The 21,187-nt window shown below is 59.9% G+C and overlaps 2 protein-coding genes across 3 annotated transcripts in view; both read right to left on the bottom strand.

Moving 5' to 3' along the window:
- Nucleotides 1-359: 359 nt before the first annotated feature.
- Nucleotides 360-5,262, bottom strand: FADD (Fas associated via death domain). Its single transcript, XM_087822064.1, has 2 exons — nt 4,959-5,262; nt 360-2,428 (listed from the first exon to the last, which is right to left on the bottom strand). Exons 1-2 carry the CDS (start codon nt 5,242-5,244, stop codon nt 2,073-2,075), a joined length of 642 nt encoding a protein of 213 aa, XP_087678190.1. The 5' UTR covers nt 5,245-5,262; the 3' UTR covers nt 360-2,072.
- A 7,057-nt stretch (nt 5,263-12,319) lies between these two features.
- Nucleotides 12,320-21,187, bottom strand: part of ANO1 (anoctamin 1) — a 67,859-nt gene continuing 58,991 nt past the window's right edge. For both annotated transcript variants that reach the window (XM_087822065.1, XM_087822066.1), the window contains 4 exons: nt 17,991-18,043; nt 16,953-17,137; nt 13,954-14,059; nt 12,320-13,017 (listed from right to left, as the gene is read on the bottom strand). In XM_087822065.1, coding sequence (XP_087678191.1) covers nt 12,775-13,017; nt 13,954-14,059; nt 16,953-17,137; nt 17,991-18,043 — 587 coding nt within the window. In that variant the 3' untranslated portion in view covers nt 12,320-12,774. The remainder of the gene's footprint in view (nt 13,018-13,953; nt 14,060-16,952; nt 17,138-17,990; nt 18,044-21,187) is intronic.

Here is a 21,187-nt window from a genome sequence, read left to right as displayed (position 1 = left end):
GGAAGTGTCAGATGCCCGGGGTTGAGCCTGAGCAGGTCTGCAATGGGCTTGCAGCCTGCAACCTCAGCAAGTGCTGGGAGGACAGGCTAGGTGAGGGCTCCCATGAGTGACCAGTGACCCTGGAGGTGGGGTGACCGACAGAGTCTGTGTGTGTCCAGGGAGCAGGCCGCTGCTGTGTGGAGGGGCAGAAGAGTGTGAACTGGGAAGACTCAGGAGGGGCGGGCTGAAGACCAGGGAGTTGACCCTTCGTTCCAGGAAGCGGTAGATCAAATTCCCCTTCGTTGGCCTGAAATCTGAGAAATGCAGGTCTTCCCCTTCTCAGGGGAAAAGGGCAGAGAGAACGAAACTCAGCCTTAACATCAGCTTTCAAGGCAACCACGTGATTCACCAGCACCTTTATTAGAAACGTGCATTTTTGTGACTGCAAAAAATGTGGTTTTTGTCAATTGCTACAAGAAATCCTTGTCCAGAACTTGTAGCAGCTCCCTACTTAGGGTGGGTGAATGTTGAGGACACGGCTCTGACTGGACACCAGTCACATCTGTCCCAGGAGGGGCTATGGAAAGACCCTGAATACTCGCCTGGGAGCAGCCTTCATCACCGGTGCATAAATGCTGTGTGGCAATCGGTTCATGCGTGGGGATGAGAAGTGACCCTCCAGAACCGGAGGCCCAAGTATCCTGAGACCATGAAAAGCAGCAGAACAGCCTGAGATCCCCCCAAGGGGAATGTCACTGCTCATTGTGAAGGCACCTAAGAAGCAAGTAGCCACAGATTTGAAAAATAGTTATTTCTCTAAGGCCCTGTGTAAGGAGATGGAACCCCAGAGGCAGAGCCCAAGGGCGATGCTGGGTCGGATTCGAAGCACATGCTCTTTAGGGGCAGAGCACCCACCAGTGTGGGTGACCACACACATCAGAGAAAATGTGGCAAACACAGTATAATAACTGACGTCAGAAAAGCCCATCTGTGCTTTTCTACACAGTGTATATATTTTCTCATATGTTTCCTTCTTTACAAAGCTGGGGACACTGGGCCTCGAGGACAGGCTGCTTGTCCTGTTCAGCCTCACTCCTGGGCTCGGTGAGTCCCGTGAGAACCTCTTGACCACGAAGGGGCTGGCTTAACAAAGCTGCTTCCATCAGGCCTGGAGCCCAGCTTCAGGGGGCAATTTCTTGTGCAAGTTCATCCTGCTCTACAGCTCTGACCTAGGAGGGGCCCTAGCTGTGGGGCAGTTTCACGTCACCCACCACGTGCCCTAATCTCACCCACACGAAGCTCTGATTTGAGTTGTAAGACTCAGCAAAGGTGATGGGTGATCAAGTGCTTCCTGCCTGTGATGCTGGTACTGGAGGGGCCTGCAAGCAGGCCTGTGATGGGCTGGCTAACACCTGTGTCCTGGGCAGTTTTGGGGGTGAACGGGGCAGGGCCACTTCTGTTCTGTGTGCTGCTGTGGCTCCAGCTCCAGGCATATGAAGTATCTGTTGAAGGTGTGGGGGCCCAAAGGCTGGATCCGAGCTTAGGGGGGACAGTGTGTCTAGGACCTCAGCAACTGCCAAGGCGATGCACGATATCCCACCACATGCAGCTTTGCCAAGGTCATAGCTGGAAGGCCTTCTGGTGCCTCTGGAGGGAGGCAGGGCCTAAGCGAGCCAGTGCTGCCCTCTGCAGGTCCAGGTTTGCTGGGGGTGACACTCCCCTCTTTAGAGGCTGGGTCAGCTGGGAGGAAATGCAGTCACTCACAGGCGGAGCCCAGAACCCCAGAACCGCTGCAACGGAGATCGCGGCTGAGACGCGGCTCTTGAGAATGTGTGATGCAAAATCACAATAGAGACAGAAAATTATCTGCAATGGAGGTTTCTGCTGGGAAGGCATCTGCTCAATAGAAGCAGGAGGATGGCTTTTTAAAATGACAGGATTCCCAGCCCCTGGCCAATTGTTAACAGAAAGCTAGTGACTTTGACACAAAATAGTAACCACGGAACCACAGGGGTCATAGTCTGGGCACCCAGAAGGTACCCGCCCAAGTTCAGACTCTGGGGGTGCTGTGGTCCCTGGGGGAGAGCAGGGGGTCAGGAGGAGACTCCTGACGTGGGGGTGTCCAAGTCCCAGGACATGAGGGACAGTGTGCTGCCGGTGCTCTCGTTCTCGCGCTGGAGGCCCCGGGCCTGCTGGTCCTCCTCGACGAGGTCCGCCACCAGGTTGAGCCGGCAGGCCCGCAGCGCCTCCACCAAGTGGGCTGCGGCCGCGTTCTCCCCCGAGGAGCTCTTCCAGACACGCAGCGACTCCCGCACCTGTTCTGTCAGGTTCCGGGGATACTTCACCTCGATGGCGTCGATCTTGGAGTCAGACACTTTGAGCTGACGGGCCAGTCGTCTCCAGTCCTTCCCCACGTGGTCACATATGATGTCAAACGCTGCACAGAGGTCTAGGGGAGGGAAGGACAAGATGACTGACCAGAGGCTTTGGGGTGCTCCTCAGGAGACAGATAACCTGATGGGCTTCTCATGCTGACCCAAGTGCTGGGCACACAGAGGTCCTCCTGCAAAGGCCGAAGTCACCCGGTCGCAGAGGGGCCGGGAGGTCAGAGGCCCAATAGTAGCTTCTGATCCTCCCCAGCCAACGCTGCCTCAGAACACTACCCAGGAGGTATAGCCTGCTGGCGACCCCATGGCTGGGGCGGGCTGTAGTGAGGCTATCTGCTTAGGACAGGGGAGCCGGAGGAAGGGGCTGGGAGTTGTCCGAAGGAAGGAAATGGGGTTACTTCTCTATCCCAACTGGAACTGTGGTCCTGAAAGGACATATCCATGTCAAACCCCTGGAACCACCAATGTTAACTTGTTTAGAAAAGGGCCTCTGCAGGTGTGATAGAGTTGAAGCCCTTGAGATGAGGTCATCCTAGATTATGCAGGACACTAAACCCAGTGACGAATGTCCTGATAAGACATACACAGAAGAGGCCACGTGACCATGGAGGCAGAGACTGGAGTGATGCAGCTACAGCCAAGGATGCCTGGAGCCCCAGAAGCTGGATGAGGCAGGAAGGATCCTCCTCCAAAGCCTTAGGAGGGAGCGTGGCCCTGAGACACCTTGATTTCTGATTTTAGCTCCCAACTGTAAGAGTCCATTTCTGTTCCTTTAAGCCACCAAGTCTGTGGGGATTTGCATGGCGGCCCCAGATTGACCACCAGTCTCTAGTCCCTGGCTACCATGCTCTGAAGTGCTGAAGTTACTGCTGAGGTCAGTGAGCCGGGCACTATAGAAAACATAAGACTGTTCTGGAATGGGGAGGGAAAGGGGAGGAGGGAATGCTGCATGGACGGCTCCTACAAACTCTCATCTCCAGCTACAAGCCCGAGACACTTGTGTTATGATGACCGTTTGTACAAATAAGGAAAACGAGCACAGAGAAGGCCAGTGTTTTTCCCAGGTGACACAGCTAGACCACGGCACAGCCGGGATGCACGGCCCTGTGGGTCTGAATCATTAGGCTAAATCACCTTCTGCAAGAGTCACAAAGAATCACCCCTTATCAATCCCTGCACCGGCTCTCAACCTTCTAGTGCACTACCTACCCTCCAACATACAGTAACTACACACACAAAACACACACATAAACCTAAACTGCTATCTACAGCATGTGATCTGCCTTCTAAACATACCAGATCAGCGTTCTCCCTCACCAAATATCCTTGAAAATAGTTTTCCGATGTTCCAGTTTGTTTGCCTAGCACTGCGTGTGTGCATACATATAAATATATAAAACCTCAATTTGCCTACTCTTAGGCGGAGCTGTGCTGTCAGCCCGCCATCAGTGTCCCATTTATACCCTCTTTGGGTTCAATGATAGAATGACGGAGTCCAGGCTACAGCCCGAAGCCTGTGAGGGGTGCCCCAGGCTCTGAGAACACGGCCTTTGGCTGAGAAACTCCACTTAACTCCAGCCTCACTTTTACTCCTGGAAACCTCTGCAAGCCACAGGCGCAGGGGGCAGAGGGGGTGCCTGAGAGCGGGGTAGGCCCCGCTACACAGCGGACTCGATCAGAGGGGCAGTTTAGCGCCTAATACCCGCCGCCCGGAGGCCACAGTGCCCGGCTTCGGCCGCAGCTCCCAGCTCCGTCGGTGCCTGGCCAAGCAGTAGGGGCACAGCCCTGAGCCGACCCCGCCCCTGCAAAAGGGGGACGGCGGCAGGCGATGCACCAGGGACGGGCTTACTGTGAGCACTCACAGGTGACGCGCTGGCATCAGCGAGGGCAGGCCTGCCGGGCGCGCCCGTCGTTGCTGCTCGCCGTCGGCGGGCAGCGGCTCCGCCTGGGCACCGAGCCCCGGCAGCGGGCAGGCTGTCCCCGACCCTTCCCCACCCAGCGGACGGCGACGCCTCTTCCTTCCCCGGGTTTTCTCATTTCCCCGGACCGAGCGGGAGGGCGGACACAGCACTGCGCTTGGGGGGGGGGGGGTCCGCGCGCCGCACCCTAGGCTGAGTCCACTGTCCCGAGCTGTGCTTCCCCCGCGGGTGCCCGGAATCCCCGGCGGGTCAGAGGAAACCGCGCAAACGCCGACCTGGCCCCGCTCGGGCGCCCGGCAAACGCGCAACAACGCGCGGGCTGGGCGGGCGAATGGGCCCCGCGCCCCCGGCCCCCTCCCCCTCCTTCAGGCTGTGCCCCTCCCTCCGCCCGTTCCCCATCCCCCCGGCCCCCCGTTTCCCACCCCCTCCGCCCCTCCCCCGGCCGTACCCCATTCCCCGGCCCCTCCCTCGCCGTTCCCCCTCCCCCGTTCCCCATCCCCCGCTCCCCCCGCCCCTCCCTCGCCGTTCCCCCTCCCCCGCCCCTCCCCGCCCCCATTCCCCGGCCCCCTCCCCTCGCCGTTCCCCCTCCCCCGCTCCCCCGGCCCCTCCCTCGCCGTTCCCCCTCCCCCGCCCCTCCCCTCCCCTCCCCCGCCCGGCCCCGGCCCGCGCCCACCTCGCTCCTCCGGCGCCGCCCGCCCCGCCGCGCCGCCCTCGTAGTCGTCCAGCAGCCGCAGCAGGTCCCGGCGCCGCAGGGAGGCCAGCAGCTCGCGCAGCAGCTCGGGGCGCTCGCCGTCCAGCTCGCTCTGCTCGAGCAGCACGGAGAAGAGCTCGACGCCGCTGCGCGCGCGCTCCAGCTTCCTCTTGCTGACGCGGCCCTGGCACAGGAACTTGAGCTGCGCCAGCTCGTCGCTCGACAGCCCGCTGGACACGGCGTGCAGCAGCACCAGGAACCGGTCCATGGCGGGCGCGCCCCGCCCCGGCCGCCCGCCCGCCCGCCTGCGCCCGGCTCTCCTCCGCGGGCTCCCTGGGCCCCGGCCCGCGCCGCCACCCCCGCCGCCGGAGGCCCAGCGGCACCGGCTCCCGGCTCCTTCCGCGTTTCGAGAGGACTCCGGGGACCGCGCAGGCGCCCGAGCGGAGCCGTTTCCGCCTGGGGCCTGCGTCGGCCTCTGCGCCTGCGCCGTTCGGCAGGAAACCTGGGGCCTCGGGGTCCCGGGGCCGGCTGCGGGCGGGAGCGGGGGCGCCCCCTGCGGGAAGGGCCGTGCGGCCGCGGTAACAGGGGCGGCGGCTTGTTGGCACGCGCGGCGCCGCGTGTCCTCCGTGCCCCCGACGCCCGCGAGCGGGAGGCCGCGCGGGGTCACTCGGGGCGCACTTAGTGCCCTCTGACCTCGGGGCCGGACCGGGGCGCGCTGCTCCAGCGCCCTGGGCCGACTGGGTGCCGGCGGCGGTGCTGCGGCGCGCGGGACGCTGGGAAGGTCCCGGGCCGGGGCTTAGTCTTCAGGACGGTTCACAGGAGGAGGGTCGGAAGGGGAAAGGGCGGGGCGCCCGAGGTCCCCGCACCCCGGCGGGGCGGTGGGGGGGTGGGTCCAGGGGCAGCAGGGGCCCAGCAGGTCTGCAGCGGGTTCTAGGAGCAGCAGGGGCCCAGCAGGTCTGCAGCGGGTTCCAGGGGGCCCAGCAGGTCTGCAGCGGGTTCCAGGGGGCCCAGCAGGTCTGCAGCGGGTTCTAGGAGCAGCAGGGGCCCAGCAGGTCTGCAGCGGGTTCCAGGGGGCCCAGCAGGTCTGCAGCGGGCTCCAGGGGGCCCAGCAGGTCTGCAGCGGGTTCCAGGGGCAGCAGGGGCCCAGCAGGTCTGCAGCGGGTTCCAGGGGGCCCAGCAGGTCTGCAGCGGGTTCCAGGGGCAGCAGGGGCCCAGCAGGTCTGCAGCGGGTTCCAGGGGGCCCAGCAGGTCTGCAGCGGGCTCCAGGGGGCCCAGCAGGTCTGCAGCGGGTTCCAGGGGCAGCAGGGGCCCAGCAGGTCTGCAGCGGGTTCCAGGGGGCCCAGCAGGTCTGCAGCGGGTTCCAGGGGCAGCAGGGGCCCAGCAGGTCTGCAGCGGGTTCCAGGGGGCCCAGCAGGTCTGCAGCGGGCTCCAGGGGGCCCAGCAGGTCTGCAGCGGGTTCCAGGGGCAGCAGGGGCCCAGCAGGTCTGCAGCGGGTTCCAGGGGGCCCAGCAGGTCTGCAGCAGGTTCCAGGAGCCCCAGGGGGTCCAGCAGGTCAGCAGCAGGTTCCAGGGGGCCCAGCAGGTCTGCAGCAGGTTCCAGGAGCCCCAGGGGGTCCAGCAGGTCAGCAGCAGGTTCCAGGGGCAGCAGGGGCCCAGCAGGTCAGCAGCAGGTTCTAGGAGCAACAGAGGGACCAGCAGGTCAGCAGCAGGTCTGCAGCGGGTTCCAGGGGGCCCAGCAGGTCTGCAGCGGGTTCCAGGGGGCCCAGCAGGTCAGCAGCGGGTTCCAGGGGGCCCAGCAGGTCAGCAGCAGGTTCCAGGGGGCCCAGCAGGTCTGCAGCAGGTTCCAGGGGGCCCAGCAGGTCAGCAGCAGGTTCCAGGGGGCCCAGCAGGTCAGCAGCAGGTTCCAGGGGGCCCAGCAGGTCTGCAGCGGGTTCCAGGGGGCCCAGCAGGTCTGCAGCAGGTTCCAGGGGGTCCAGCAGGTCAGCAGCAGGTCTGCAGCGGGTTCCAGGGGGCCCAGCAGGTCAGCAGCAGGTTCCAGGGGCAGCAGGGGCCCAGCAGGTCTGCAGCACGGCTGGGGCAGGTCAGGGCGGCAGGGGCAGGTCAGGGCGGGCGCAGATTAGGAAGGGCCTCACAGGCCAGGACGGCCGGCTTCTCCCCCTGAGATGGAGCCCCTGCAGAGTGTGAGGAGCAAAGGCATCTGAGTCACACACACACACTTTTAATTGAGAGAGAACTCATATCCCGTGTAACTTACACTTTTGAAGTGTACTGTGGGCGAAAAGGGGCCACATGCTAAACTGGACAAGCTCAGGAAAGGCCTGCAGGCGGCCTTGCAAACTCAGAGACCTAAAGTAACCACAAGGATGGTCTGAAATGAACACTTTTTTACTAAAAGCTTATGGTGGGCAGTTCTGTCCTAGGCTAGAATCTTCCCTGACAAAGGTTAATTTTCACCTTAACTGAGCCTGTCTTTTGTCTTTTGCATCTATGATAACATATCGTTGGGATGTCAAAGTGATTTTCCTTTTTCCAGACCCTTCAAAGCCCGGGCCTTGCTCTGTGGAGACCACAAATCCTCTCATGGTTATTGAGTGAATTGTTGACTGTTAACTCTCCTGCACCCACCTGAGAAACAAGCGTGTCCATCATTTGACTTTCTATCCGGTCCCAGAGGTTTCCCCGCTTTGCTTTCTCCCGCCTCGCTAACCTGTCACCCATGGATTTCATTTAACCCACTTACGTCTCCTCTTTTGATTGTAACGCATAAAACAAGGTGCAAAACTACCAATCTCAAATCCGTTGAGATTCTGCTTCTCGGCAGGTGTCGACAGTTTGGCTCAAATAAACTCACACAAAAAAAGTCTTCACAGGCTTGAATGTTTTCTTACGTTAACATGATGATTCACCAGTTTTTCGTATATTCGTAAGATTGTCCAGCCCTCAACATTAGCTAATTTTAGGACATTTTCAATACCCCCAGTGGGAACCTGGCACCCATTAGCAGCCGCTTCCTTCTCGCCTCCTCCCCCCCAAACTGGGACTCACACCACTCGCCCCCCGCAAATGTTCAAGCCTCCACATTTGCGGCAGAGGGAAAGAGAAGGGCTCAGCCTTCTTTAGATTTGGGGGCTGGACATACACGAGAGGAACTGAGGGTGCTGCTGGGGTCTGAAGGATGGACTGTCCCTTGACTGACCTGGGAAGGCACAAGTGGCTGCGTTTGGGGGAGGACCTTCTAGAGATGTTGACTGGGAAGTGGGGTGCAGAGACCTGGGCAGAGATGCGAATTGGGGAGTATTCTGCAGATAGATGGTGTTTGTAATGGTTAATTTTATGTCGGCTTGACTGGGCTGGAGGCTGCCCTGTAGCTGGTAAACCATGTTTCTGGGCGTGTCTGTGAGGGTTCTGGGAGAGATGAGCACTTGAATCTGTAGACTGAGTCAGGCAGATGGGCCTCCCCGGGGGCGGGGGCACCATCCAGTCTGCCGAGGGTCCAAACAGAACAAAAAGGCAGGGCCCTCTCCGCTCTTACTGCCCTGAGACAGCGGTGCGCCTGGGTCTTGGATTTTGGGCTCAGCCTGGGACTCGCACCACTTGCGCCCCGCAATGTTCAAGCCTCCTGACTCGGACTGAACACACCACTGGCTTTCCTGGTCCCCCAGCTTGCAGACGGCAGGTGGAGGGACTTCCCGGCTCCCGTACCCCCCGAGCCAGTTCGTACAGCAACCCCCCCGTGCAGGTCTCTGTATTTCCCATCGGTTCTGTTTCTCTGGGACACCTGGACTCAAATAGTATTTCGAGTCACCTGTAGAGGGAGGGCAGGAGGGAAAGGGGACCAGTGGCTGAGCACTGGGGGTCCCTCCGTGTAACTTGTCCGCAGAAATGTCCAATCAAGTCCTCTGCCCATATTTTTAAAAAATATGTTTTTATTGATTTTAGAGAGAGAGAGAGGAAGGCAGAGGGAGAGAGAAACATCGATCGGCTGACTCCTGCACGTCCCTTACTGGGGACCGGGCCGGAAACCTGGGCATGTGCCCCGACTGGAAATTGAGCCGGGGAACAGCCCTCAACCGACCGAGCCACACCGGCGGCCAGGCCTGCCCATTTTCACTTGGGTTGCTTGCCTTCTTGGGGCTGAGTTGAAGGGGTCACTTACATATTCCAGATATGAACCCCACATCAGGTAAGTGATATGCAAATGTTTCCTGCCATTGCGTGAAATGCCGTTTCACGCTGTTGTGTCCTTTGGCGCACAGAAGTTTTAGCTTTTGATGAGGTCCAGTGTACAGGTTTTTCTTCCACGTTAGCGTGTTTTAAGGAGAAATAAAGGCATGTTTCACTGGTGTCCTGGATGCAAATCGGTCATTTGTGCGGCTGAGCAGCAGAGTTGTTTACCTCCCTGTTTCTGTCTCCACCCCTCAGCTCTTTTGTTTCCCCCTTTTTGGGTCTGTTTTGGACTCTCTCATTCATGAGGATTCTGAGCTTTGCTTGGGGGTAGTTTTTTTCCCTAAAGAAAAAGCCTCCTTGCTGGGGGGGAAGGGGTATGTGGCGGCCAGAATAACACCGCGCCCCCAAGATGTCCACATCCAAACCCCAGGCCTGGGAGTAGGTTAGTTCTCACGGCAGGGGCGGTTCTGCAGGTGTGATGAAGATTAAGGATTTCGAGAGGGGGGTTTATCCTGGATTATTCCGGGGGGCCCAATCTAACTAGAGAGGTGGCGGCTTGAGAAGGAAGGACGCCCCGCCATCGCTGGCTCGGAGATTGCGGGAGGGCCGGCCCCGTGAGACCTGGCCAGACGTCTCACCTGTGGAACTAGGGGTTAATCAGCGTGCGTTGTTCGAAGCCACTACATTCGTGGTCATTTGCCCGGAGAGCAGACAGGTAGGCGGCGCTGCCCCCCAGCTGGGCCCTTTCCTCCGCGTGCAGAGCCTCAGGCGGGCGGCAGAGGGCGGCAGCCACCAACAAGCCAAACCAGGGTCGGCGTTTGTGGCGGAGCCTGGACTTCCGTCAGGACCCTGGCTACGGCTGGGTGCGGAGGGGTGACCGGGAGGGAGCCCCCAGGGAGGCTTCCGAGGTGCCACGACACCCTGCTTCTGAGTCCTGGCTACAGAGGTGTGTGTGTGGGGGGCCATGTGGTTGTGCACTTAAGGTGCGTGCAGTTTTTGGTCGCATGTCTATAAAAATGGGGGGGTAGGGGTACAGGGGAAGGGAAGGGGAGAGTGAGAATGGATCACAGTGGATAAATAACGGCAGGGCTGAGGAAATCAGGCCTCAGTTTCACAAGGCTGCCTTTCCCACGTGCGCCCCAGGGTCCTGGCCGCGGGGCTCACGCCGCCCGAGGAGGGCTGGCTGAGGTTCCTGTGCCGCCCAGTCAGTGCCCGGGGGGGCTCCTCTTCCAAAGGCTGTGGGAGGGTGGGCTGTGTGCTGCGGGCAGAGGCATCAGACCTTACCTTCCCGGCACCCCGACCCCCTCCACCAGCACCCCTGCCAGCCCATTCCAAGGTCCACTCAGCTCAAAGGCAGAAAAGCTCGGTTGTCAGTCTGTCTGCCTGTCATCCACGTACCCATTCACCCATCTACCCACCCACCCGCTTATCCATCACCCATCCGTCTACCCACCTGTCTGCCCGTCTGTCCGTCCATCCGTCTATCCCAGCTCACAGGGCTGTGCTGCCCGCTGATGTTTGTTGCTAACAAACGTCCCTTCTTTCATGAAATGATGGTGGCTCTAGGTGGTGGTTGAAAAACAGGTGTCCCACTTACCCAAATGAAAACACTGGCGACTGTGGGCCAGTCCCCGAAAGGCTGGGGGGAAAGTTTAGCTCCATGAAACCCCCAGTGCTACTCTGTTGGGTTGGTGGGGTCAGGGGTCAGGATTTGGGGCTCATGGAAGAGGCTGTTGGGAAGGTGTGACAACTCCCATCCTGACACACATGTGCACACACACATGCATACAAGCACATACAAACATGCACATATGTGCATGCACAAACCCTGACACGTGCACACGCAGAGGCACACACAAACGCACATGCGCACGCAAGCGCCTGCACACACGTGTACACGGACACATGCATGCACACACATGCACACACAAGCCCCTGCACACACGTGCACACAGACACATGCATGCACACACATGCACACACATACCCACAGAGAGAGGAAGTCTCAGGAACACCTAGAGCATGTCATGTGTCCATCACCAAAGGAAACGGTGCCTCTAAGTCCGGCCCAAATTCACAGCTCAGCCACGGGGCTCAGGACATAGGAGACACCTCGGGAGCTCCCTTGGGCAGATGTCACGGGGCAGCGTTCAGTGAGGAAAGTGTCACCCACCCACATTTACTCAGGAGAATGTCGAGCCACCGCCCTCCGGATCTGTGCACAGTCACTTAAAAAAAATGGTTTCCGTGAAAGGATTTTTGGTAATCACCTGGTTTTTAATACAAGATTCATATACAAAACCCCCGTTTCCAATGACTTCCTGTACACGAGAACACAAGCATCCCGATCGCGCGATTTCAGCAAACAAAGGACATCGCGGCGGCCTGCGGGCCCTGGCGGAGTTGGCAGCTGGAGGAGCGAGGAGCGTCAGCCCCGCGCCGCCCGGGCTGGAGCCGAGCGCGTGCCTCCCGCCTCCCCGCGCAGAGACCGCTCTCCCTGCGCCCCTGGGCGCCCGAGGAGCTCGGGGGAGCCTCCAGCCAGTCTACCTGCAAATCCGGTCCCCGCCACCCGCGAGACCTGTCTGCACGAGCTTTTAAAATCCTAACTGTCCAACAGGAACATTCCTGGGAGTAAAAATGTAGAGAAGTGTTACCAAAATAGAGGCCTTTATTCATAAAAATCTTTGGTAGTAACAGTATCTTAAATTCCTCTCAACGATATCTGGTTAACTAGTAAAAGAAATTCCTTCCACCTTGAGCTACAGGAAAACCCCCTCAAATCCACCGTAGAGTCGATTGAAAAAAAACTCAATAAATATCCTACAGCTGTCGACAGACCCCCTGGGAGCCGTAGGACTTCCCGAGACCCTGTCCCCCCAGAGATGCCTCCGAGTGACCTCTCGCTGCCTGTGGTCCTGTCCCGGGTTTGCCGCCCCCCCAGGAAAATGACAGCTGTGAGGTCGGCTCGCTGGGGTGGGCAGGTGTGTAGCTGACGGTGGGGACCCCGAACGGGCTGGTTGCCGGCTCCCTCGGGCCCTGCGCCCGCTGGCTCTCCGGGAGTAAGCCGGCCGCTCCCACGCCCGCTGACCCACGGGCCGGCCACCTGTCCTGGCCAGAGCGCCCGACTCGGAACCACGGGCAAGCGGCGAACACTGGCCCGCTCTCCCGACCTAGAGGCGGGCGGTCTCGGGGGCCGGGCCTCAAACGGCTCGCTCCTCGACCAAGTCTCTGGTCTCTTTCCACGCGGCACCAGCAGGTGCCCGGTGCCTGGCAGGCCATCAGCACCTGTCAGGGCACCAGAAGGATTGAGGAAGGTGTGTCGGGGACCCCTCTGCTCCCCGCCGCCCCAGAGGAGACGCCGGGGCCAGACCCGTGGCTGCAAAGCGCAGGCCCCAGCTGCGCAATCGCCCCAGCCCAGCAATCACTGATTAACCTTGAATAGAAAAGATAAAAAAATTCCCTGCATAATGGTTTTGTGCAAAAACAAGGGGAAGAAAAAAAAAAAAACAAAAGAAAAAAGATTAAAAAAAATGTTGTCCTATCAGAAGGTGGCCGTCAAGGTTTGCCGCAAACGCAGGAGCCACCAGGCCTGGTGGGGGTGGGGCGCCGCTGCCCGGAGAGGTGGCGGGGCGCTACAGGGCCCCCCCGCGGTACTCGGGGCCGTCCTGGCCGGCTCCGGGGCTGTGGTTGTTGCACGGCGCGTCCTTCCTCGGGGCCCTCTCCATCCACGTGTCCAGCAGCTGCTGCTTTCCCTGCTCCTCCCGCATGAACAGCTCGACCATGAGCACCTTCTGCTTGTGGACCTGCTGGCTGATGTCCTTGGGGATGTCCGGGATGACCCAGTCCACGAAGTCGCTCATGAACATGACCAGGTTCTGGAGGGAGAGTCGGCGGGTGGGCGTGGGGAGGAGGGCCCCGGGGAAGGCTCCCCACCTCTGCCCACCCAGCAGCGCCACCCCCCTGCCAGTGACCCCGTGGGCACCACCTTTGAGCTCCTGGCCCTGGTTTTCCAGAAGGTATCACCAAGGCAGGAAACCAGCCGGCAGCCCCTTGGGGCGTGCTTGCCAGCCTTCTTTTTAATAAATGTTTATTTATTGATTTTGAGAGAGAGAGAAAAGGGGGGGAAACATCGATTTGTTCCATTGTTTATGCATTCATTGGTTGAATTCTTTCTTTTTTAAAAATATTTTTAAATTGACTTTTAGAGAGAGAGGAAGGGAGAGGGGGAGAGAGAGAAACATCAACCTGAGAGCGAAACCCTGAACGGCTGCCCCCTGCATGCCCCCCACTGGGGATCCAGCCCGCAATGGGGCACGTGTCCTGACGGCCGGGAAGCGAACCTGCGGCCTTCTGAGGCATGGGACGACACCCAACCAACTGAGCCGCACCGGCCAGGGCCATGGGTTCAATTCTTGTATGTGCCTTGACCGGGCATCGAACCCTCAACCTTGGCATATTGGGACGACGCTCTAACCCACTGAGCCACCCGGCCAGGGCGGCCACCCTTCTTGAAAGGCTCTGAGCTCTGTAAATAGGAACCGTCTCTGAAGGATTCTGGATTCCGTGGCTGGGAGGCTTCAGACATGACCCGCTGGTCACGCATCACCAAGTAAGACAAGTACCAGGCTTTAAAGAAATTAGGAAAATAAAATAAAAACAGCACACACATGGGTGGAACTTAAACTGACGGATGACTCCGTGGGCACGTCCCCAGGTCTCCAGGCGCTGAGCCCTGAGGCCGGCCAGCTCCGGCCTCTCTCACCCTGTCTCACGTGAATTCTCAGACTCCTGGGTGCAGGGGCCCGACGTACCTGGAAGACAATGACGAAGGCCAGCCGCGCCGCCAGGACCGCCCAGAAGTCCTTGGAGATGTCGTACTTGTGTTCCGACCACGGGGGCTCCCGGTAGTCTTTGTACCTGCAAATGCCGCAGGAGTCGGGGGCTGCCAGAGGCCCTTGGGGTTCTGCCAGCGCCCTGGGCGCCTGAGCACCAGGGGAGCAGCAGTGGGGGCAGCCCAGTCATCCCGGGGGGCAGGGAGTCCCTCTCGTGTTGGAGGAGGTGGCCAGGGACCACTGTGGGCTGACGGGGCCCAGGGGCTTTGAGGAAATGAGGGCCCAGAAAGTCCCTGCCGTGGGCACACAGAGCGGGCTCTGCGACCATCAGGTGAAACCCTTTTATCCAAAAGAAGCCCCACCCGAAGCCCCGGTAGATCACACAGAGCAAGCGGGCTTCCCTGGCTGAAGTGGGTGGGGTGCCCTAAGCCTGGCTCCCCCTAACCTCCCCCCAGCCCCCACTGTCCACAAAATCCAGGCGGGGTCCCCTGAAACCCAGCTCGAAAACCACCTGCCCGGTCCGTCCCCTTTGTGGGGAAGCAAATGGAAATACAAAACATTTTCTCAAGGTGGCCTGCGTAGGAGGCTAAACGTACAAGTGGGGTGGTCGGGGCCTGTCAGGCAACTGCCCCTCGGGGCCCAGCGCCTGGGCACCTCCTCTCTCTCCCAGCTGCGGCCTCCTGGCTGTTACCCCCTTACCTCTGCCTGATACCTGTCCGCCCCCTTCCCGGTTATCAAGTTCAGATGTTGCCTATTGACTTCCTGCTGGGAGAGACCAGCTCCTCACAGCCCCCCCCCCCCCCCAGGCCCTGCCTCTGTCCCTCATTCCGAGATGATCTTTATTTATTGTCTGTCCACCGTTCCACCAGTGGGCGTGACGGGCACCTCCTGAGCTTCGGTTCTCTCCGTTCCCTTCCTCTTTCACAGAGGTCCAGAGATGCCCAGGACAGAGCCCGAGGTCCCGTCTCCACCTAGGCCCATCCAGCTGCTCCCTGAATTCAGAGGGCTCTGCACTGGAAACGCGCTGAGAAAAACCCCACAGTTTCCAGGTGAGGGACCCCCGCTGGTCCCTGAAAAGCTGATGTTAGAGACCAGGAGGGGTGGCTCCTGGCTCTGTGAGCACAGCAGCCTGGCCTGCACCCAGAACCAGGAACTGCCTTGCTGTGTACCCCTGCGCCATCACCTGGCCTCTCTGGCCTCTGTCTGGCTTTCCCTCACTTATTCCCATCATGGGCATTTATCGAGCAGCTACTACGTGCCAGACCCCCATCCAGGGTGCAGATTCAGCAGGGAACACAACAGACAGGGCCCCTCACCCACAGAGCTTTACGTCTGGAATGAGCTAGACGGGAAGGCTGAGCTGCCAACCCCAGAGATAGGACTGGGCTGGGAACACAGTCTGGTGCCAGCTGCTGAGCGACATGAAAGTTGCACAACCCGAACTCCGATGGGAACAGGCAGCCTGTGCTCTCCCAGCATCAGAAGCCACACACGTTTCTCCTCCCTCTTCTTTCTGTGCTCAAGGCCTGCTGCACCGGGACACTGGGAAATGTGTTTGGGTCACCTGGCAAACTCCTATGCATCCCTCAAAGCCCACTTACAGGCCTGTCCAGGTGCCACCCCCTGCACTGACCTCCATCAGAGATGATCTTATTTTTTCCTGGCTTGGCTCTCCTCAGCCACCTGCTAGCTGCCCCGGGGAGGGTAGTAATGATCATGTCCTCTGTGGGGATGGCTGCGAGCCTCGCATGAGACAGGCCTGTTTTAGTGCAGGCACAGGTGGCAGCCAGCAGCATGGCAGCTCTCGGCTCTGCTACGCCGCCTCTCTCACACCCACAGCCCCGGGCTGGGCTGGGCGCCACGCCTCCCGCTGCCAGCTCCTCCAGGAGGTGGGTTGACATGGGTGCGGCCGGTGCAGGCGTGGGGCTCCCAGCACCTGCAGCCCATGATCACGGCCAGGAGACAGGGTGGACCTGGCTAAACTCGAATTCCCAGGAGTGCAGCGGTCTGGCCCACGGGGTTCCGCCTCCATGGGGGGAGAGCAACAAGACACTTAAAAATACGGGCCTTCGCCCTGTCTTCTTGTCTTCAGCCCCGAGCGGCCAGGACACCCCCACTGATGCATGGGACGGGGGGCCGCTTCCTTAACCAAGGCCTGTGACCCGCTTCCTGATCCTCAAACCCAAGGCTGACCCCACAGACACCAGCACTGGCACCTCTGAGGGGAGGTCCTAATGAAAGGACCACAGACCCCCCCTTCTTTCCTCTTAATCACTCTGCCTCTAAAATTCCCGTTTAGTTAAGTAGGTCAAGCCCGAGGGTGTCCTTGGCACGAATGTTCAGTGTGAAGGTGTCGGTGCTCCTGAGTGACGGGGCTCGGGCTCCGCCCGCCTGGCCCCTGGGACACCTGCCTGCGGTAGGACCAGGCAGGGGGTGGAATGGGTCGCCCTGCTCTTTCTCGGGTTTATGTGCCCACCTGTGTGTGTTGAAACAGGGTCCCCTCCCTGACACAGAGCACACGGGGCACCACGTCACTGTTCCCTGATCACTCAGGGCCACCAGGAGTGTCTGCTGTTGCAACGGCACCAGCCACACCTGCAGAGTCCAGTGGACTCGGTCCTGGGCTTTTCCTGACTACTGGCAAGAGACATTCCTGCCACTGGGGCAGCGGAGGGGAGGGTACAAAGCAGGAGCTCCTGGGGGGCCGTTCTGCCACCCAGGAGATGATGCCAGCACGGAGGAAACAAAGTTGGGAGGCAGCACCTGGAGAAGGCCCGATGGCAAACTCTGGCGCCTGGATCCAGCCGTGCCTGAAGCTGTCCTGGACTTCGTAGTTAAAGGAATTAAGGGATTTTTTTTTTCCTGAAGCAAGATTGAGCTGCTCTGTGACTTGCCCCTGAAAGAATCCTGGCTCGAACCTGCTTCTCCCCAAAACCCAGCCAACAGGGCTCTTCACAGAGAGGGGCGAGCAGCCGTACCTGCAGATGTGCACCTCGTAGCCCAGGTCCAGGGGGTCGTTGGGGGCTGTGCCATCCTGGAAGTCGCTGACGTTGAAGGAGGAGAGGGTATGGTTGACGAAGCCGTGCATGGTCCCGTTCTTGCTGTACATGTAGAGGTACACCAGGCGGGGGATGAAGTCGGACGTGAAGGAGATCACAAACGCCTGGGCGGGCACAACGGGGGTGAGCGTGGGTCCTGCGTGCTGGGCCCGGCCACGCGACACACCCTGCCCGGAGTTAGCAATGTGATCGAGACGCCCAGTGAACAAATGAAGGAGGGTTGGGGGCGCTCCTGTCAGCCCCCCTGGCGGCCGGAGGAGCGGGAAGGCGTGGGATGAATGCTGGCAGCCTCTTACTGGCTGTGTGGCCTCGGGCAAGTCACCTAACCTCTCTGTGCCTCTATTTTCTTTTTGCCACACAGGGCTGACAGCACCCACTGTATAATCCTCAGACCTTGTTTCCAAATTTTTAAAAGATTTTTTATTGACTTTTAGAGAGAGAGAGAGGGAGAGAGAGTTTAGGGAAACATCTATCGGCTGCCTCCTGTGCACCCCCTACTGGGGACCAAACCAAGCACATGTTCTTGGCTGGGAATCGAACCTGCGACCCTCTGGTGCCCAGGCTGGCGCTCTAACCACTTAGGCACACTAGCCAGGGCACTTTTTTTTTTTTTTTTTAAAAAAACACACACCAGCAGAATAATTGCCTATGAGGAATCTCTCTCAATGTCTCTCCGTCTCTCTCGCTCTCGTTTGTTCTCAGGACCCTGGGGAGAGAGTGGACTTAGGGGTCAAGGTGGGCATGCTGGAGACTTTCACTCAAGGTGGCAGAAAAAAGTTGAGGAGAATTTGTGATTCCCGCCCAGAGCCCCCCACAACGTCTCAACACGACCAAGGGACACTAACAAAGAGGAGACGCTGCCACCAGCCTGCAGCCGCACCCAGGTTGGAGGCAGAGGGTGCCCAGCTGCCCGGCAGCTCTGCCAGGGCCTCCCTTTGCCCGACGGATGTCACTTACGTTGATGATGACGGCAAGCTTCCCGACGCCTCTGAGAATGTTGTACCAGATTCCTGGGGCGGGGCGGGAGAAGCACAGGGTTAGAGAGGCTCCCGCAGCTGGTCTCGGGCCTCCGGCTGGCAGGCCGGTCTGGGGGCCCTCGGACACCTGCTGACGCCCGAGCCTGCGCGTGGCTCCTGCAGCTCCATCAGCTGTTTGTAAGCAAATCGTAGCTTCTAAACGAGGTGCTTAAAACCAGCTGGCCCTTAAGTGTCCCGAACAAGCCCCCGGGAACCTGTTTATATACTAACTGGTTTAGACAATGCCTTTTTTCTAGAAAGACAAAGGTTTGATTCAGGTGTAGCTCCCGCCCATATGAGCCCACGGCATGGAAACTTGGCCCAAGCCCATGAGGTTTGGTGCCTAGCACTATTAGACAGCTCTTTTTTTCTGTCTCTATATATACATACTTTTAAAAATATGTTTTTATTGATTTCAGAGAGAGGAAGGGAGAGGGAAAGAGAGAGAGAAACATCAATGATGAGTCACTGATTGGCTGCCTCCTACATGCCCCCTGCTGGGGATCGAGCCCACAACCCGGGCATGTGCCCTGACCGGGAACTGAACTGCGATCTCCTGGATCCTAGGTTGACACGCAACCCCTGAGCCACACCGGCCGGGCACCTGTCCTTGTATTTTGGGACCAGCCTGAAGTAGTGACGGGGTCGGAGAGCAAAGCCAGGGCCCCCAGTGGGTGAGGCTGGGTCACGTCCTGGGTATAATGACCGTTTCCCATAGCACCTGGTCCCAGGTGGGCAGAGGATCGCCGCCCTGCACCTGGAGCAGCTTGAGCTCCTCCATGGGCCCAGGAAGGAGGCACCTTATCCAGGGGCGCAGAGCAGGCCCTGCCAGTTAGGGCCTCCACACTGTGACTCCTGGGAAGGGGCCCAGCACCCCCTGCCTGATCCCCACCCCACCCTAACCCAGTCCTGTTGGGCCAGGAACCCTGTTGCTGAGCCAGATTTGAGACGGACGATAACTGGTGCTTCTTGGAAAGGGCGGGAGAGGCCTGAGGCCCGTTAGTGTCATTGTCATTACTGAAGAATGGGGGGGGGGGGGGTGGAGTTTCTCTACCAGGGGTGGAGGCTGCTTCAGGCTGGGAGAACAGTGAGCTCCTGGGGCGCCTCCTAGCCCTGTTTTGGGGGTGCATGCTGATGGTCTGCAGAGACATGAGTTCAGGTCCCTGTGGCCCCGAAGCTAGAAACCATGGGCTTGGAGGCAGCACCGAGGCCAGCGTGTGAGATGCTGAGCTCTCTTGCCCCCCAGCCCGGCCTGTGACAATTCTGTGACAGCAGCGACTGACCATGCCTCCATCAGCAGTCCCTGCACCCATGGGAGCTGTGACCTAATCCAGGTACAAGCTGGCTGTGGCTCCTGAGAGCAGGAACAGGGTCACAGGCACGTGGCTCCGTGGCCGTGAGAGCATTTTCCCATGGGTACCATTCACTCGTTCATGCAGCCCACCTGTGGGCCCAAGTCTGAGATCTCCAAGCTGGGGTGCTGGGCACGGGTGAGCCCGGGGAAGGCTGAGGTCTCCGGGTAGCGGGCTCCCGCGGGGGGCAGCCCCTGAGCTCAGCACAAGGAGACAGGTCTGTGGCTGGGCCAGTGACTGGCCCAATGAGCCAAGAAACGTGGCAGCAGGGAGCAGGTGGGCCAGCCTGAGCTTTCCAGAAGTTGGGAGCTAAGCCCGTCCTACAGGTGCCACAGTGTCTTCATGTGGTGGCCGGTGGTCCTCTGTGAGACCCCCACACCAGAATCATGGGGTCGTGCTTAAGGGCACCAGGGCACCAGACCAGCCTGTCTCGGGGTCTGACTCTCCCCCAGGCGCTTGGCCGCACTCCACAGCGGGAACCACCGCTCTGCGTGCTGATCCCCAGGAGCCAGGAAGATGCTCTCGGGGAAAATCTCTGGGTTTCCTTAACGAAACCTCGCAGGGCAAAGCTGCCTTCTTCTGGGCACCTCTGTCACTCTAGAGGCCCTAAGCCCCATTTCCAAGAACACGACAGGGAGGTGTTTAGTCACCCCTGACCACATGCAGCGCCGGAGCTGAATACAGGCAGGAGTTTGTTACCCGGAGGCTCTGCAGAAAGAGGCTGAGAGCAGGAAGCGCGTTCATCTGGTGTCAGAGGTCAGGGCTGGAAGCTGAAGCCGGTTCCCACGCACAGGGCTGGGTCCCCTGCGGCGATCGCCACGCCCCCTCTCCATGCCCAGGCAGGGCAATCGGGGCGCCGTGCCTTTGTGGCAGAGCTTGTCCCGGCCACCCCACCCCATGGGTGCAGGTCGCAGGGGCCACTGGGGCCCTCTGTCCCCTCTGGGCCCCGCATGGATCACAGGGAGAATACAAAAGCCTCTTCAAGGAAAGCTTACAGCAAAGCAAACCGGTGAAAGGAAGCAGATTATGTCTTCAACCAACCGTACAGGAACCGGGAAGCGAGAGGCTGATCTGCCAGGACCAGAAAAAACCCAGCAGCTGCGAGCCAAGCCCCCGCAGGCCCGCGGCCAAGCCTCGCTTGCGGTGGGAACACTGGCCGCAGTGGACCGTGGAGGCCGGAGGCTGCCCCAGGCTCCTCTCCCCCTGGTGGGTTTAGAGTTTTAGGATGTTGCCGCAGGGGACAGCGAGGGCTTTGCCAAACAACGGGCGCCAAGGCAAACACACGCCTGCCTGCCGGGGACTCGCCTGGGGCCTCCGGGCACCTGAGAATCGGGCCTTTGTAAGAAATGAGGGCCGGGGAGGCCATGCTCGCCCCTTTACTGCAACTGCATGGGCTCCGGATTTCCCAGGGACTCTCCGGGGCGCCTGGCAGGCCACCCACTGCCCGTTGAGGCCTCTGGTGCCATCGGAGCTTCTCAAGGATCCGCTCCTCGTGGATGTGTGCAGAGCCGGTGACACAGCTCTGTCACCCCCCTGGCCTCGGTCTGCCATCTGGAAAGTGGGACCCAGGATCTGCCCAACCTTCCTCAAGAGGCTCCTCGGAGGCCCCGACCACAGGTCACCCGGGAGAAGTTCAAGTCCAGGCCCACTCGCCAGGGTCGCCCGCGGAGCAGGCGCAGCGCGTAACGGGCCTGCTGCGGAGTCTCAGTCTCCAGAGGGGCCCTGCAAACGCGGCCTGGGTTTGGGTGGCCCGTAGCGAAGACTGGCTTCTTACATTTTAACGTGT

The sequence above is a fragment of the Miniopterus natalensis genome, chromosome 11 (assembly GCF_054644295.1).
Source record: "Miniopterus natalensis isolate mMinNat1 chromosome 11, mMinNat1.hap1, whole genome shotgun sequence".
Taxonomy (NCBI): Eukaryota; Metazoa; Chordata; class Mammalia; order Chiroptera; family Miniopteridae; genus Miniopterus; species Miniopterus natalensis.
Note: the sequence above shows the minus strand (reverse complement) of the source record. Positions and strands in the feature narration are given on the sequence as shown.